This window comes from Pleurodeles waltl, chromosome 8 (genome assembly GCF_031143425.1).
Source record: "Pleurodeles waltl isolate 20211129_DDA chromosome 8, aPleWal1.hap1.20221129, whole genome shotgun sequence".
NCBI classification, from domain to species: domain Eukaryota; kingdom Metazoa; phylum Chordata; class Amphibia; order Caudata; family Salamandridae; genus Pleurodeles; species Pleurodeles waltl.
Genome location: NC_090447.1, coordinates 988914398 through 988930575, shown reverse-complemented (window position 1 = coordinate 988930575; position 16178 = coordinate 988914398). Strand labels below are relative to the sequence as shown.

The following is a 16178-nucleotide window of genomic DNA, read 5'->3' as shown; positions in this document are numbered from 1 at the left end:
GAAGACCAAAAAAAAAAAACCCCAACAAACATTTTTGTTGAGTAATGGGATTTTTAAATGCAAAACGTGATTTTAAGAGCTGAATATGTATGAGATTCACAATACAGCAGGCTATTTATTTATAATTTATTTATACAGATTACATTGGGATGACCTGGCAGATTTCACTATTCACATAGCTAGTTTCAGAGATTCGTAGAAAGAGTAAAATAATACCTTGAAGCTGACATACTGAAGGTGATTAGAATGTCTTTTAATGATCTGTTTGATCAGTTCTGGATGTGTAGCCTTCAAATACGATGTTGCTGGCTGATTAAGTTCAAACTCAAAGCATCTCCAGAGGTCCGGCATGTGAAATACCTGGTTCCAGTTTCGACAGACTTGAGATGCATATGCTCGGTCGAGGAGAGGCAAGTACTGAAATATTTGAAGGATAATGTCAGGAAGTAAATTTCCCCAGTCATGGCTATCAGTGCTTTCATAACATTCCTCCTCCATATTCTTTTGTTTCTTCATAACATCCCATGCGTCATCCACTGTGCATTGGTTGGCATCCTGATCTTTCCTTCCCCTTTTCATTCTGCAAAAACACATTGATGTGGGTTCAGAATTCAATTTTTTTGCCATAAATTCACAAGGTTAGCAAGCCCAAAACAAATTTTATCAACCCACAACAAATATCACATTTCACCACCTAAATTAATAATTTACCAACTAGGTCAAGATCATTACACTTAAGTGTTTCAGACAAAAAGGCACTGCAAGCAACTTAACAGTTGCACTGTTTTAACGCTCAACACATTAACAGTTTAACAGCTGTACACAAAAGCTCAATTTAAAATACTATAAACAGTTTCATGGCAAGCAAAATAGACTGCATACTTAACAGCAATCAAAATAACTGTTGCTAAGCCTTATTGATGACAGCGAGTAAATGTATTACTCTCCCAATCATGCTAAAAAAGCTCATGAGAGCAAAGTCTAACCTTAGCAAGAATACATTTCAGTGTACATTTTCACCGTTGAAATTATGGTACACCAAGTGTCAAACACCACACCAGAATATTTTTTTTATTCTCAGAACTGCTTTATGAAGTGATATAAGCAGTAAGGATAAAAGAAGTTACTTACCTGCAACAACATATGTTCTGTGTTGGAAACTTTCATGCCTGAATCCTTCCCTTTTGTCACAGAAATAATCAGTATTAACATGAATGGATCTATTAAGGAGCATATCACCTCATTTTCAACATTCAAACTTCAGCCTATGAGAAAGATCTTTGCCAAACTTACCCTACCCACATCCCCAATCCCACTCTCCTGATCCCCCAAATCCCACCACAGCTCAATTTTCAAGGTATATCTGCGTAAGGTATACACAGACAGCTGTAAAAGTAAACGAAGAACTGCAGGGGACTCTATCCAAGATACCAAAGGGTGGCTAACTGTAGTTCCAGGTAAGCAACTTTATTTTATTTTTTAGCAATGGGACATTCGTAGATTCACATGCATAAAAACAGAATCAGCACACAGTACAATTTTAAGATGGAAAGGAAGGTGGGATAAGACTTTTCTGAACAGATTGTCAAGCATCTGAAAGTGGAGTTGAACACAGAGTAATAACTGCCTTGTACAGGGTTGCTGGAAGTTAGCTACCAGGGACAGGAGTGAGCACCCGTGAGCTTTTTGAGACTAATCCTTAAAAAACAAGTAGCAGGAAATTTGCCCTCCGCTGAACCTTTGGGTAAGTCCACAAAGAGTAAGTTACATTGTCAAAGATTATACAACCTTGGCTACACTTTAAGACTCAAGCTAATTAAAACACACTGTAAACTGGGACTATCTTGTACAGCATTTACCATAATGCATTGCATATAGAGGTCTGGAAGAGGCTTATACACAGTGTGCAACTTCTAATTGAATTTCTGAAGAGCTTTCTGTCCCACAGCATTTCAAGGCAGTAATGCTTTGAAAGCAATGACTCTTCTCCAAGTTGCCAGTGAGTGTCAATAAAACCACACCTCAGAACACTACCATTCTTTTTGCTATGGGACTTTTCTCACAGTCCATTTGAACAAACTACTGGCTTTGGCATGTCAAAACATATTGCAAGCTGCAACTCGTCTTGTTTGGGCAATGGCTGACCCTTGTTAATGTGTCCAACCCCTAAAAAATACCAACATCCTACTCTGAACACCAGAGTTCTGTTTAATGTAATGCAATTGTGAGCACGAAAGAAACTGATCTTTTAGATGTGGTAGTTGGCTCTGATAAAAGTGTATGAGAAACCACAGATTTGCTGAGGTGAAATTCTGATGACATCTTGGATGAGAAACTCAGGCTGGTTCAGAGTATCGCTTTGTCCTGGAAATGCAAGAACATGTATTTTATTATTAATACTTCAGTCTTCCGACATGCGGATATGATGTTAAAGTGAGTAGCAAGGCTGTCTCCAAGAAATATTATAAAACCCTATTTATGAATTTTCTTAAATGCATGTAAGCTTGAACAGAACTTTACTGAAGTTGCAGGGAACATTGAAGAAAGCCTTGGACTCGTGACAATAAGATTGGAGAACAGCAACAGGCATTGTAGGAGCCTCTTAATCTTCACACAACATGAATTGTCACTGAACTATATCAGGTGTGGACTACTTCCAGATCCACACCGACCCCAACACCACCCTCAGAGGAACTCTCATCTACAGACCTCCCGGACCCCGCCCACAGTTCAGTGACACCATCGCCAACCTCATCAGCACCCACGCCCTCGCTTCCATGGACTACATCCTCCTCGGGGACCTGAACTTCCACCTCGAGAACAACAACGACGCCGCCAACACCACCGCCCTGATCGACAACCTCGGACTCAAACAGCTCGTGACGACACCCACTCACGCCGCTGGACACATGCTCGACCCAATCTTCTCCGCAAGCCCCCACGTCTCCTTCAACCACACCACTGAACCACTCTGGACCGACCACAGATGCGTCCACTTCACCTTCAGAAAACCCACCACACACCACCGCACCCAACAGCTACCACGCCGCTGCTGGGGCAAGGTCACTGAGGAACAACTGACTACCGCCCTCGCCCTGAGACCACCCACCGACCCCACCAACCCAGACACCGCCGCGACCAACCTCACACAGTGGATCAACGACTGCGCCAACACCCTCGCCCCTCTCAAGACCTTTACAACCAACCACACCAACAAGAAAGCCGCCTGGTTCACTGAGGACCTCCGGATCTCCAAGCACACCTGTCGGAAGCTGGAGAAGAAATGGCTCCACGACCGAACACCAGACAACCACACAGCCCTCAAGAGCGCCACCCGCAGACATCACCAACTCATCAGGACCGCCAAGAAGACCGCTTTCAAGGACCGCCTAGACAACAACGCACACAACACCAAAGAGCTCTTCAGCATCGTGAAAGAACTCTCCAACCCCAGCTCCACCCCCAACGACATCCCGCCATCTCAAGACCTGTGCGACTCCCTGGCCACCTTCTTCCACCGCAAGATCACCGACATCCATGACAGCTTCAACCCCGACCCCCCCGCACCCACCACCGAGTCCACCACCCCTGCGACTACCACTCGCACCAGTCCCCTGACCGTCTGGTCCAGCGTCAGCGACGAAGACACCATCAAAACCATGAACTCCATCCACTCCGGATCCCCATCGGACCCCTGCCCTCACCACGTCTTCAACAAAGCCAGCGCAGCCATCGCACCCCACCTCCGGAAAACAATCAACTGTTCCTTCGAGACAGCAACCTTCCCAGAAAGCTGGAAGCACGCCGAGATCAACGCCTTTCTGAAGAAGCCCAAGGCGGACCCCAAGGACCTCAAGAACTTCCGGCCCATCTCCCTGCTCCCTTTCCCGGCAAAAGTGACCGAGAAGATTGTCAACAAACAGCTGACCCGCTACCTCTAAGTCAACAACATCCAGGACCCTTCCCAATCCGGTTTTCGCAGTAACCACAGCACCGAGACCGCCCTCATCGCCGCCACTGACGACATCCGGACCCTGATGGACAAAGGAGAAAACAGCCGCCCTCATCCTCCTGGACCGATCAGCAGCCTTTGACACGGTCTGCCACCACTCCCTATCAGCACGCCTTCATAACGCCGGTATCCAAGAGAAGGCCCTGGCCTGGACCACATTCTTCCTCTCCGGCAGAACCCAGAGCGTCCGCCTCCCACCCTTCCGCTCCAAATCCACCGAGATCATCTGTGGCGTCCCACAGGGATCCTCCCTCAGCCCGACACTGTTCAATATCTACATGGCCCCACTCGCCCACGTCGCACGACAACACAACCTCAACATCATCTCCTACGCCGACACCCAGCTGATCATATCCCTCACCGGAGATCCCCACACTGCCAAAGCTAACCTCCACCGAGGAATGAAGGCCATAGCCGACTGGATGAAGGACAGCAGACTGAAGCTGAACTCAGACAAGACGGAGGTCTTCATTCTCGGACCCACCCCATCAGCCTGGGACGACTCTTGGTGGCCCACGTCACTAGGCACAGCCCCGGAACCCACAGACCACGCACGCAACCTGGGGGTCATCCTCGACTCCACTCTCTCCATGACCAGGCAAGTCAACGCCGTCTCCGCGTCCTGCTTCAACACCCTCCGTATGCTCCGCAGGATCTGCAAATGGATCCCCCTCGACACGAGAAAAAACGTTACCCAGGCCCTCATCACCAACAGACTCGACTACGGGAACGCCCTCTACTCAGGAATTACAAACAAGCTCCTGAGACGACTCCAACGCATCCAGAACGCCTCGCCCCGACTCATCGTCGATGTCCCCCGCCGCAGCCACATCACACTCCACCTGAGAGGCCTGCACTGGCTCCCCGTCAACAAAAGGATCACCTTCAAGCTCCTGATCCACACACACAAAGCACTGCACAACACCGGACCCACCTACCTCAACAACCGACTCAGCTTCCACACCCCCACCCGAAGCCTCCGCTCAGCCAACCTCACCCTCGCCACAGTCCCCCGCATCCGAAAAACCACCGGCGGCGGCAGATCCTTCTCCTACCTTGCCGCCAAGCCTGGAACACTCTCCCCACCATCCTACGACAGACCCAGGACCTTATGTCCTTCAGAAGACTCCTCAAGACCTGGCTCTTCGACCAGTAGCACCCCCCCCCCTCCCCAGCCCCTTGAGACACTCGCAGGTATGTAGCGCGCTTTACAAATGCAGTGATTGATTGATTGAGATAGACGCAGCCAGCAATAACAGATAGAATAGCGGACAATACCTTTAATGACAAGAGAATAGCAGCATGTGGGTCCTCGCATCATTTTACTGTGATTTGTTTTTTTCTGCCAAGAAATTTACTAAACCATTGAACACTGTAGCAGAGAAGACCTCAATGACTACTACGGGGATGGTTAAAAATAAATAAATAAATAAATAAATAAATCAAGCAACAGCGCTTTTTAAAATTAATTCCTGTACATATTAGGCTTCAAGAAATAGGAACTTCTGTTCATTACATCATCACCCTATGTACAATGCATATCAACCAGTGCAGTATGTGTGTGAAAATTCAAGTTGTGGCACTGTTTTGAACTTCTATAAACAACAGCAAGCATATGTTCAGGAACAAGAACAAAAATGTATTGTTTTACCAAAATACGAGTCACTAATTATGGAGGACATCTCAACTTATAAAGGAGAGGGCTTTTCAATACCCAAATTCACTGCTCTGCTTCCTAGTGGACCTTCCCTAGGGTGGCAGTGAGCGCTGCAAAAAGAAGATTATGCTTGCTTGATGTTCCCGGGTTTAAACTCTGTTGCTGAAGGAGCACATAAAGTCTCAAGACAGTGTGGATATAATGAACATTTTGCGGTTGGTGGGATGGGAATGTCCCTGCATGGTAAAATTGTTTTCTCAGCTCTCAGTGCCCGACCGCATGCAAAATATGATCCTGACTTATTTTGGGCCTGTGTGACGCTAAAGTATGTGCACAGAGGCCTATGCCATTCTTTGACAACACAAGATCCACAACCTTTCCTGCAACCTGGAGGGTTGCACCAAGCGTGCCCCCAGAATATACAGTGGACTACTGTGCATGCCCTTGATATATTATGTTAAGCAGAGGTGGCAGCATGTCGTGAATATGTAGTGTGATCAGATCTTTTTTAGAGTGTCAGTGTCAGTGACAGCGCATGCTACTGACCAGTCTCTGTAAAGTTCTGCTGTGATGGAAAACACAGAACCTTGCATTGGCAACTCATATGTGCGTCAAAAGAGTGTGCAAAACTGTTGGAAAGTAGATTAATGGTAAGGGCAGGCAAGTATCTACACTTCACAATAGGTCACTAACCCCAGTAGGTTCAGTTAGGTCTCAATAAATTAACCCGGGCTCAACCCTTGGGAGCTTGGCAACGAGCAACAAGTCTTAACTTAGGAGACAAAGTGTGTAAAGCATTCAAGTAGCACTAAAGAGTAATAAAACACAGGAAAAACTGTTTTATAAAAACAGGAAATGTTTTTTTTATCTTTAATTTGACACCAAAACAAATAAAACAGGATAAGTCGAACCAGAGACATACATTTTTAAAGAATTAATGTTTTTCCAGCGCTTAGAAACTAAAAGCCTTACTCGGGTCATCAGATCGCACATCAACGGGGCAAAGTCAACACATGGAGCCCTGCTCGGCTACAGGAAGCGGTTAAAGGTTTACTTTTGGACTTAGTCTTTTTCTTGAATATTATCGTCAGTGGGACGAAGTCACCAATCAGATCTGACCTCCCTGGAGCCCTCTTCAGATACGAGTCACAGGAGACCTTAGTGAAGAATTCTACAGTCGGACTTAGACGATTTTCCAAGATGGAAATCTTCGTCCGGGCTGAAGCTGAAGCTTGATCCGACATCCCTGGAGCCCTCCTCGGATACGCTGTGCAGGAAGTCCTGGTCAACCTTTCACATTCGGAATTTGTCACTTTTTTGGAGCTTTTCCTCTCCGATGGGGGTTGACTGAGTGGCTTCTTGAGGGCTAGGACTCCAACTCCCATAATGCACCTGGTGGATCAAATCTAAAAATAACCACTGGTCAGTTACTTCAGGGTTTGATGCAGAGGTCTCTGGTTAGCTATTTTTCACCTGTAGCAAGCAGGGAGTACCTTCTTGAACCAGTTGAAGACAGGCAAAGTCCTTTTTGTGGTGAAGCCCAAGTGTGCACCTGGTACAGTCCTTCTGAGTGCAGTGCCCAGGGTCAGGTGAGGGGTCCAGCAGGGCAGCCCTTCTTCCGATACTGTTGTTTTTCCTTGAAGGGATCTAAGGTGTGGTTGCAGCTCTGCCAAATTTATCCTTGCTCCTGGGATGAAAAGCAGGGGTGGGGGCGCAACTGTCCAATCACAGGCAGGCCACTACCCCCTTGGATGACCACTTCCCAGGAAGTGTAGCAAAAATCAATCCCCAGGAGCAACATTCTTTAATAATACAAAATGACTGAAAATGAATTGTGAAGGTTAGGTCTGGCTGAGCTCACCCATTGGTGTGGCTAATAATACTTAACACACCCCTCTATGGCCCTCTCCTAGTCTAATCAAGAGGGCACCTGGTTGTCTGGGTTTGCAGGAAATAGGGGGCGTCCTGAGCTGTCCCAAATGTTCTTTGGGTCATGACGGCAAATAGCAGCTCTAGGACATTGCGAGAACCAACTCATGCTTCAATTCCCTCTAACGCTATGGCAAAATGCACCAAAGTCTCATGGTCACCAAATATTGGTTACGGTGTCCACGTGCACCCTCTATCAGAATAAACTCAGTTTGAACTTTTTGGTCATAACTGTACTTTAACTTTGCACTGCTGATGCTCTTGTAATATTTATATTCAGATACTGCAAATGTCATAACTGTAATTTCACAATGCACTTTTGATGTTGTTGTACTATTCATATTTAGATATTGCAATGTTGTTAATATGGTACTTATGAGCACATGATGTGCTGTTGAAAACTGACTCCAAATTCACAGGTGTTACAGTGGTGGCCATCTTGTGCGGGGCTCATGTACAAAAGGGACCCCGCCCATGGTTACTTGCTCACTATTCCTCTGCACCCTGGAGGCAGACTTCTCCTCCACTCTGGTTCAGCCACTCCTGTGCAGCTGTCTTCGGAACAATCATCTTGGCATTTCAGTTTTTCTACAGGTGAATAACAGTTCCCCTTTGCTTCTCTTTGGTGCGCTCTGGATCGGACGGGCCATTCAAAGCAGGCTGTGCTATGCGCGGTAAGAGTGTTGTCACGAAGATTCCGGATATTTATATATCCTGGAATTAATTTCTAAGTGCACGGTTGAGGAATTCAGTTGCACACTTTGGTGTTCGTAGTGTAGTAACCGAATGACAGAGAAATTGAGTGCGTATTTGGTATTGTGAAAGAGCACGACATAGGAGTTCAGTGTGCATTTGATGTAATTGTGGTAGTGTAAGACAGTGAAATTCACTGAGCATTTGATTTTTGTGGTGAAAGCACACTGTTGAAGTATTCGGTGTGCATTTAATCAGTTCGATTTGTAAGTGAGCCTACATTTGGTCCTGCACATTTTATAATTGTGTTTCTTTACAAAATATACCTTCAATGTAGTGCAGGTCACTGGCCGATACCAGAGAGGGGGTTAAAAAATCCTCCGGTGCAATGCACCAGAGAATTTTTATTTTTATTACCCCAGGAGACGCGGAAGAAGTCCTGAGACTTCCCCCTGATCGCCCCCACCCACCCCCCTGTGACATCAGCAAGGCGCACTGATGTGACATTTTTCCCCACCAGAGCAGCAGGTCAGCGTCCGTTCCCCACTCCGGTGGGGGAAAAAAAGGCCAAAACGGCATCCCCAGATGCCAGGGAGGCATTGATGGAAAGGGGAGAGTCACCAGCGCTAAAGGCTGTGATGATGGGTAAGTGGTAAGATGAAGTAATAGTGTGTCTTTTTTGTTTTTTTCAGTGTCTTCAGAGAATATGCCGAATCAGACAAAAAGCGAATGTAAGGTAATGACATTTACTACTGGACACATCACACACACCCATGAGCAATTTTGGGACTTCTACGTAGGCTAGTTCTTTCGAGAGACATTTTAGCCAGTATCAGAGATGGCGTCTTGTTGGATGACTGCTGCTCAAGCCGTAACCCATGTAATGGAGGATAGCTCTGAGGCAGGATCGGAGACTGAGACAGCATCTGAGGGAGAGGATAATGGGGCAGAATCTGGGAGTGATTTTTCAGTCAGCGGAGTCCCATCTGATGACACCTCTTCCAGTGATTCTGATGGAGACTATGATGACAGTTGTGCTGTCCCTTCCCAAGCACAGTCTGTGCAGCGGGACAACAGCGGGTTGGCCGAATCCAGAGAGCAGGTGCATGCAGCCGCAAGCACAGCAAGTGCTCGCTTGGCAGCCCCCCAATTTAGTTCAGCCCCAAATTCCACCTTTTACTGGTGACACTGGATGTAAAGTCAATACGGCCAACTTTTTGACGGTAGACTAAGTTAATCTATTTTTGGATGTTGACTTCCTTCATGAAGTTGTGCAGCAAACAAATTTGCGTGCAGACCAATTTCTGAGGAAGCATGGAGGCACTCTAGGGCCCTGTTCTAGGGCATTCCAGTGGACTCCCACTTCGCTGGTGGAGTTGGATATTTTTGGGTCTTACGCTCAAAATGGGGTTAGTGAAGAAACCTACCGTCCAGTCCTACTGGACGACTGGCACGGTTTGGGTAACCCCAATCTTCACACCATACACAAGCAGAGATTGTTTTTTTTATACTGCAACGCATGCTGTATTTCAATGACAATTCTGCTGCATTGCCCCAGGACCATCCACACCACAGGGGTGTGGAATTTATTAAAATATCTACTTGTCCACGGGACAGGTTGCTTCTCAAATCTACTTGTCCTGTAAAAAGATCTACTTGTCCCTTTGGTGCCATGTAGTGTGGCGCCAAATTATGGCAGCAATCTCATTATGTAAGAGCTCTGATAATAGCCTCTCTGATTATGCCAGGGCTACTACCATAGTAGGGCTTGAATACTTGCAGTTTCAATCCCTACTGTAGCAATTTCCTTATTTTTCCACCTTCCTGCAGATCTGCATACTGGGGCTGGAGGAAGCAGTAAGCAATAGTTCCAGGGCTGGAATGCCTTTGAGTCTGCAAACCTACTAACCTGCATGTTTTAAAGATCTTCACCAGCTTCTCTCTAATATTTTCCCATAATAAGAAAGGTTGGACATTTACTCCTGACAATGGCAGAATTAGAACTTCTTCCAGGGTTGGGAAGAAAGTGGCTGGAGGGAAAATGAACTTGCAAATGCTCAATAGATTTTCACATGAGCAAATCTACACATGCGTATTTACCCATGCTAAAATACAGTTCACAAATATTTTATAGGGGTACGACATATACCATGGGTGCACTTTTGTGACTTTAAGAATTTGGGGCCACATGTAGGTAGGTTCAGATTTGCGACCCGCAAATTGCGAGTCGCAAATCCGAATGTAGGATGGTGTCCCTGACACAATCTGTGATTCGCAAGGGCTTTGCAAATGCACACCTCATGAATAATCATGAGGTGGGTCGCAATTTGCGACCCCCTTGCGAATGGCGGCCTCACAGGGATTGTGGCCTGCTGGAGACAGCAGACCACCATGTCTGTGACTGCTTTTCAATAAAGCAGTTTTTTTTTTTTTTTTGTAATGCACACTTGAAGGAAAACGAGATGCATTACAAAAACAAAAAATGAAACGTTTTCCGCAGGACCACTGCCTGCTCTGAAAAAATGTTTACAGTGACATTCACAATGGGGAAGGGGTCCCAGGGGACCCCTTCCCTTTTGTGAAAGTGTTAGCACCCATTTGAAATGGGTGCAACCTGCAATTGGTTTGCGCCCGCGTTCGGAAAACAATCCTACATTGCACTGCGAGTCGCAATTAGGAAGGGAACACCCCTTCCTAATTGCGAGTCGCAAACCCGTTTTGCGATTCGGTAACCAGGTTACGGAATCGCAAAACTGGGTTTGTGCATCGCAATGTGCTTTTTGCACGTCGCAGACAGCTAAAGTCGCTGTTTGCGACATGCAAAAAGCTGGTACCTACATGTGGGTCTTGGTCCCTAATTAGGTCTGGTGTTAAAGACATTTTGTTTTTATTAAACTTCTATTTCTCTCTCTTTCGGCTGGCTTTACTGTGAGTGATCGCATTCTTCTCTTCCACAAGGAGCATATTGGCACACAAAGTAGTTTTGTTCAGTGTCAGGAACTACAGTGGCAATCAGTGACGTAACGAAACTGGAGGGTGCCCCTTTGCAAAGAACATGGAGGAGCCCCCTCTCCAGACTCGCTCAGGGCAGGTGCTGTGCTGAAGGGGCCCCCTGGAGGGCGGCTGCGGGGCCTTTGTTATGCCACTGGTGGCAATGTGTGCTTTTAGAGTTCAAAAACGTTTTTTTTTTTTTTTTGCCAGTGTTTGTTACAATGTTGAGGGCCTGGTAGCTCCCACAACAATAAAGTGTTACAAAAGCCATGTCAAAACAAGACACGCATTGATGAAACTAAAAGACTTATAAAAATATGTCAGATCAGTTGGCTTTGTCAGTGTTTGTTTATTTTCATGCTTCCCATAATCGTGTTGAAAATGGTTACACTAATTTTCCATTAGAAATATTTTTGGGAAATACTAGCATGCATCAAAACATTTTACTAAATGACACCTCATTTGCATCTAATCAGAGAGCATTCTGGGAGCATTATACTTGGCCTCATAGCCTAAACTTTTCAAACATGTGTATACACGTTTTTTTTATTTGTACTGGAACCAACGTCAGTAGTGAAGTGTGACCTTAAAACATTTATTTACAGCACTCACCCTAATAATGAAGGTTTTCAAATAATGAACCATAAATACAAGTTTGAACAGCATTATCTTTTGGAAACACATTACCTCAACTGTAGAGAGTTCCACTCTCTGTAAACAGGCAGCCAAAGGGTTTGTGCTGCAGAGGGTTGGGCCTGCTTGTCCCAAGGACAAAGTAAACATAAAAACTTGTTGCCCTTGACCCCAAACAAGATGTCCCGGGCGTCGGGCGATTCGGCCTGTCGTGGAACATTTGTCTGCCAGGTTTCCAGAGATATATACTCCTGGAAAGAATATAGCAGCAGATGAGTCCTTGATCCTGCACAAAGGATGGCTGCTGTTCTGACAGTACATTGCGAGCGAAAGAGCTTGCTATGGCATAAAGCTGTACATGCTGTGTGAGAGTTCTTCTGGCTATGTGTACAGCTTGAGAGTATATACAGGGAAGAGCTCTATCCTAAACCCAATAGGCTGCCCTCCCGCATTAGGGGTCACAGGTAGGATTATATGGGAACTTGTCCAGCAACTCCTTCACAAAGGTTATAACCTTTATGCGGACAATTTCTATAAAGGAGTAGAGCTGTTCAGTGAGCTCTACAAAGCTGGCACTGTGGCCTGCGGTACAGTTAGCTGTAACCACAAAGGATTCCTAGAGCAGCTTGTTTACAAGAAGCTCCAGAAATCTCAGAGTACTGCGTTGCGTTCCAATGAACTGATCGCAGTCAAGTTCTTGGATAGGCGTAATGTATACATGCTCTGTACAATTCATGATGAAAGCACTTTCCCCATCACGGTTTGGGGTCAGATCGCCGAAGTCCACAAGCCCATCTGTATACTTGATTACAATAAGTAGGGGGGCGGAGCGAAAAAAAAAACGACCAGGTTTTTCAACCATACAATGCGTGTTGTAAAACTCGCACTTTGTACAAGAAACTGTTTACCCACCTGATCCAGGCGGCAATATACAACGCATATGTTGTTTACCATGAGACAACAGGAAGATTCATGCCTTTCCTTGACTTCCAGTTCTCTGTAATTGAAAGCCTCACTGCTGTTACAGAAGCAGCAGCCTCCACCTCATATGTTCTGGAGGATGTAGCAAGGCTGCTGGAGCGACACTTTGCTGATCGCATTCCTAAAAAACCCAAAAAGGATCGTCCATGCATGTCGTCGTTGTAAAGTGTCCTCGAAGCATGGAAAGCGGCAAGAGTCAGTATTACTGTCCACAGTGTCCATCTAAATCAAGCCTCTGAGTCTCTACTTGCTTCACGTTGTATCACACTAAAGCAAAGTTCTGGGAAATCGACTGAGGTGGAGCTGCCGGTGGTAACAGTTACAATCGTTGACAGGGTGAACCCCAAAAGTCTCCAAATTAACCTGTGCTTAACCCACTGGTAGCTTGCCACAAAAGCAAATCAGGATTAACTTAGAGGGTCTGGGTAAAATCATTATGCAGCATACAACCAGTAAGAAAGTGAAAACACAACACAAGGAAAAATCCCAAGCCAATTTAGAAAATTAGATTATAAATTTATATACAATTTGAGACAACAAAAATCAAATCAGTACAACCGAAGCTATGTAGTTTCAAAGACTTAGGTAAGTATAGTCCCTAAAAGCACAAAGTGCCACTTATGGTCATCTGGTCATGATAAACTGGGGGAAAGTCACAAGTTCAGGGTGACTGAGATGGAGTGCAGATCGGATACAGGGACAAGGTTAGTGCTGCTGAAAAAGTTACCTTCTCAAGGTTTGGCTAGCAGAGTCAGCAGGCTTCCGCTAGTGTGGCGCAAACTGCAGATCTTGCATTGCGGTCATTGCTTGTGGCTACTGTAGCTTGAAGAGTCAAATTCAGAGAGCTTCCCATTTGTGGTCACTGTGGGTGGCAAGATCTTGGTGCAAATGGGCCTGTTTGTGTGCCCAAAACCTCAGGATTTCCCCACAGGAAACTTTGGAGCAAACATCAGGGGAGGGCACTTTGATGGCAACCAATGGCCTAGGACCTGGGGACACTACTTTTGAGGATCATGGTCACATTCTTGCAGAGGCCTGTAGGGCTCAGGCTGGTCCAGAGCAGCAGGCCTGCTGGGCAGGTGCGGGGGGAGGTCTCTCGAGCTTATGTCATGTCCCTGTAGGTGTGAACAGAAGGGCAGCCAGCTGACTCTTGGAGTCATTTCATGGAGCCTGGGAGGTAGGGATCAGGTCCAGTCTTCCTTCTCAGATAGCATTGGTAGTAAAGTGCACAGAGTCCTGAAGTCCATCAAGAAAACAGAAGGTGTGAATGTAAAACTTTGGGGGGGACCCTGCAGAGAGGGTCAGGTCCACAATGGGCATCTTTTACTTCTCCTGTTTTACTTTAAAAGTTAATGCTTTGTCTTTAATTCTTGGAGCATGAGGTTGGAGCTTGGGGGGCAGGCAGAAACCACATGCAAGTTGTTAGACTTGACAGCCTTAAGGTGGCCATCCCCCAACTTTTTTCCTGCCTCCCTCCACTTTTTGGACACTGTTTTTGCTGGTTTTAGGACTCTGAGCACCTTACCACTGCTAGCCAGTGCTAAAGTGCATATGCTATCTCCCCTAAACATGGTAACATTGGTTCATAACCAACTGGAATATTTAATTTACTTCTAAGTCCCTAGTAAAGTGCACTACATGTGATCAGGCCTGTAAATAAAACGCTACTACTGGGCCTGCAGCACCGATTGTGCAACCCACATAAGTAGACCCTTAACCGTGTCTCAAGCCTGCCATTGCAAGGCCTGTGTGTGCAGTTCACTGACACTTCAACTTGGCATTTAAAGGTTCTTGAAAACACACAAATGGAGTACGGGGTTCTTCTATTGCAACGAGGGGTAGACATCTGGTGCACCAATTGAGCCCCAGGTTCCTCGTGGTCCTCTAATGGAGGAGGGGGGGGGGGGTCAGTGTGAAATGGGAAAGCAGTGGGTCTGGAGAAAAAAGGGGGGAATTTCCTTTACGGACTAGGTGGTCTCACACACTATATAGTGTCATGCTTCATCATATGACCACCTAGCCCCACCCAGGTAGGACAGTGCCACCTGGGCAGACTCAACCTCGCTGTTAAAAGAACAGGAGGGAGTGCGTAAATCAATACTAGGTCTGGAAAGATCAGGATCCAGCTAATCTAGGGAATAAAAACACCTAAACAGATACCTGTGTGAATTTTTAATAGTAGGGTCTGTTTGGTGTGGTTAAAAACGTAGATTGGAACACCTCTGTGAGAGCAAGGACTCACAGGGTCACCTATCTAAAGAGTGATAGCCGACATGTTTCTGCCCTCAGTGGTGAGCCTAGGAAGGTCTCGGGCATTCATCAGGGCAAAGGATCCCTAAGACTCACACTAGGAGTATAAGAAAACACTGTCCGATGGGTAACAGTTCTAGAAAAGGAAACAAAAACGGCCTACCTTACTAAGGAACTACCGGGAGGAGGCCCTATCCCTAGAGGGAATTGGCCTCTGGTGTCCAGGAGGGGGAGTGTTCCCTTATAGTCAGACATGCATCAAAGAGGGCGTTCGCTGTGCGCCTGTACCGTCCTCTCCCTGGACCGCTTGGAGACCTTCCTACACTCACCACTGAGGGCAGAAACATGTCGGCTATCACTCTTTAGAGCGAGGTTGCAATAGAAGAACCCCTCGTTGCAATAGAAGAACCCCGTACTCCATTTGTGTGTTTTCAGTTATATAGGGGGTCGAGTGCATTGTGTTCCCTTTAAAATCCCTTTCTCCCACATACTCTCTCCATGTGTACTGATATTTAAAGGTTCTTGCCAGGCCTAAAACACCCCTTTTTCTACATATAAGTCACCCCTAAGGTAGGCCCTAGGTAACCCATAGGGAAGGGTGCTATGAAGGTAAAAGGCAGGACATGTACATATGTTTTTTATATGCCCTGGTAGCGAAAAAACCCTAAATTTGGTTTCCAACTACTGTGAGGCCTGTTCCTTTCATAGACTAGCATTGGGCCTGTCCTAATATAGTTTTTAAATGGTAGATTCTGGTCAGAAAGGGGTACCCAGGTCATATTTAGTATGCCCAGAATAGTAATAGAAAATCCTGCTTATTGGTGAGGTTGGATTTTATAATACTATTTTAGAAATGCAATTTTTAGGAAGTGAGCATTTCTCTACATTTAAAAACCATCTGTGCCTTAAAGCCTGTCTCCAATCAATGCCTGGGCTGTGTTGGTTGACAGCTTCCTTGTGCATTTCATTCAGACAACCACAACACAGGACACTCAGTCACACATGCACTCATCTGCATACTGAATGGGCCTT

At 46.0% G+C, this 16178-nt stretch overlaps 1 protein-coding gene across 2 annotated transcripts in view; it reads right to left on the bottom strand.

Annotated features, from left to right (window-relative positions):
- The window catches only part of FBXL3 (F-box and leucine rich repeat protein 3), a 148257-nt gene that overhangs the window by 116505 nt on the left and 15574 nt on the right, over window positions 1-16178 (bottom strand). For both annotated transcript variants that reach the window (XM_069205254.1, XM_069205255.1), the window contains exon 2: window positions 217-580. In XM_069205254.1, the coding sequence (XP_069061355.1) occupies window positions 217-579 (363 nt within the window). In that variant the 5' untranslated portion in view covers window position 580. The remainder of the gene's footprint in view (window positions 1-216; window positions 581-16178) is intronic.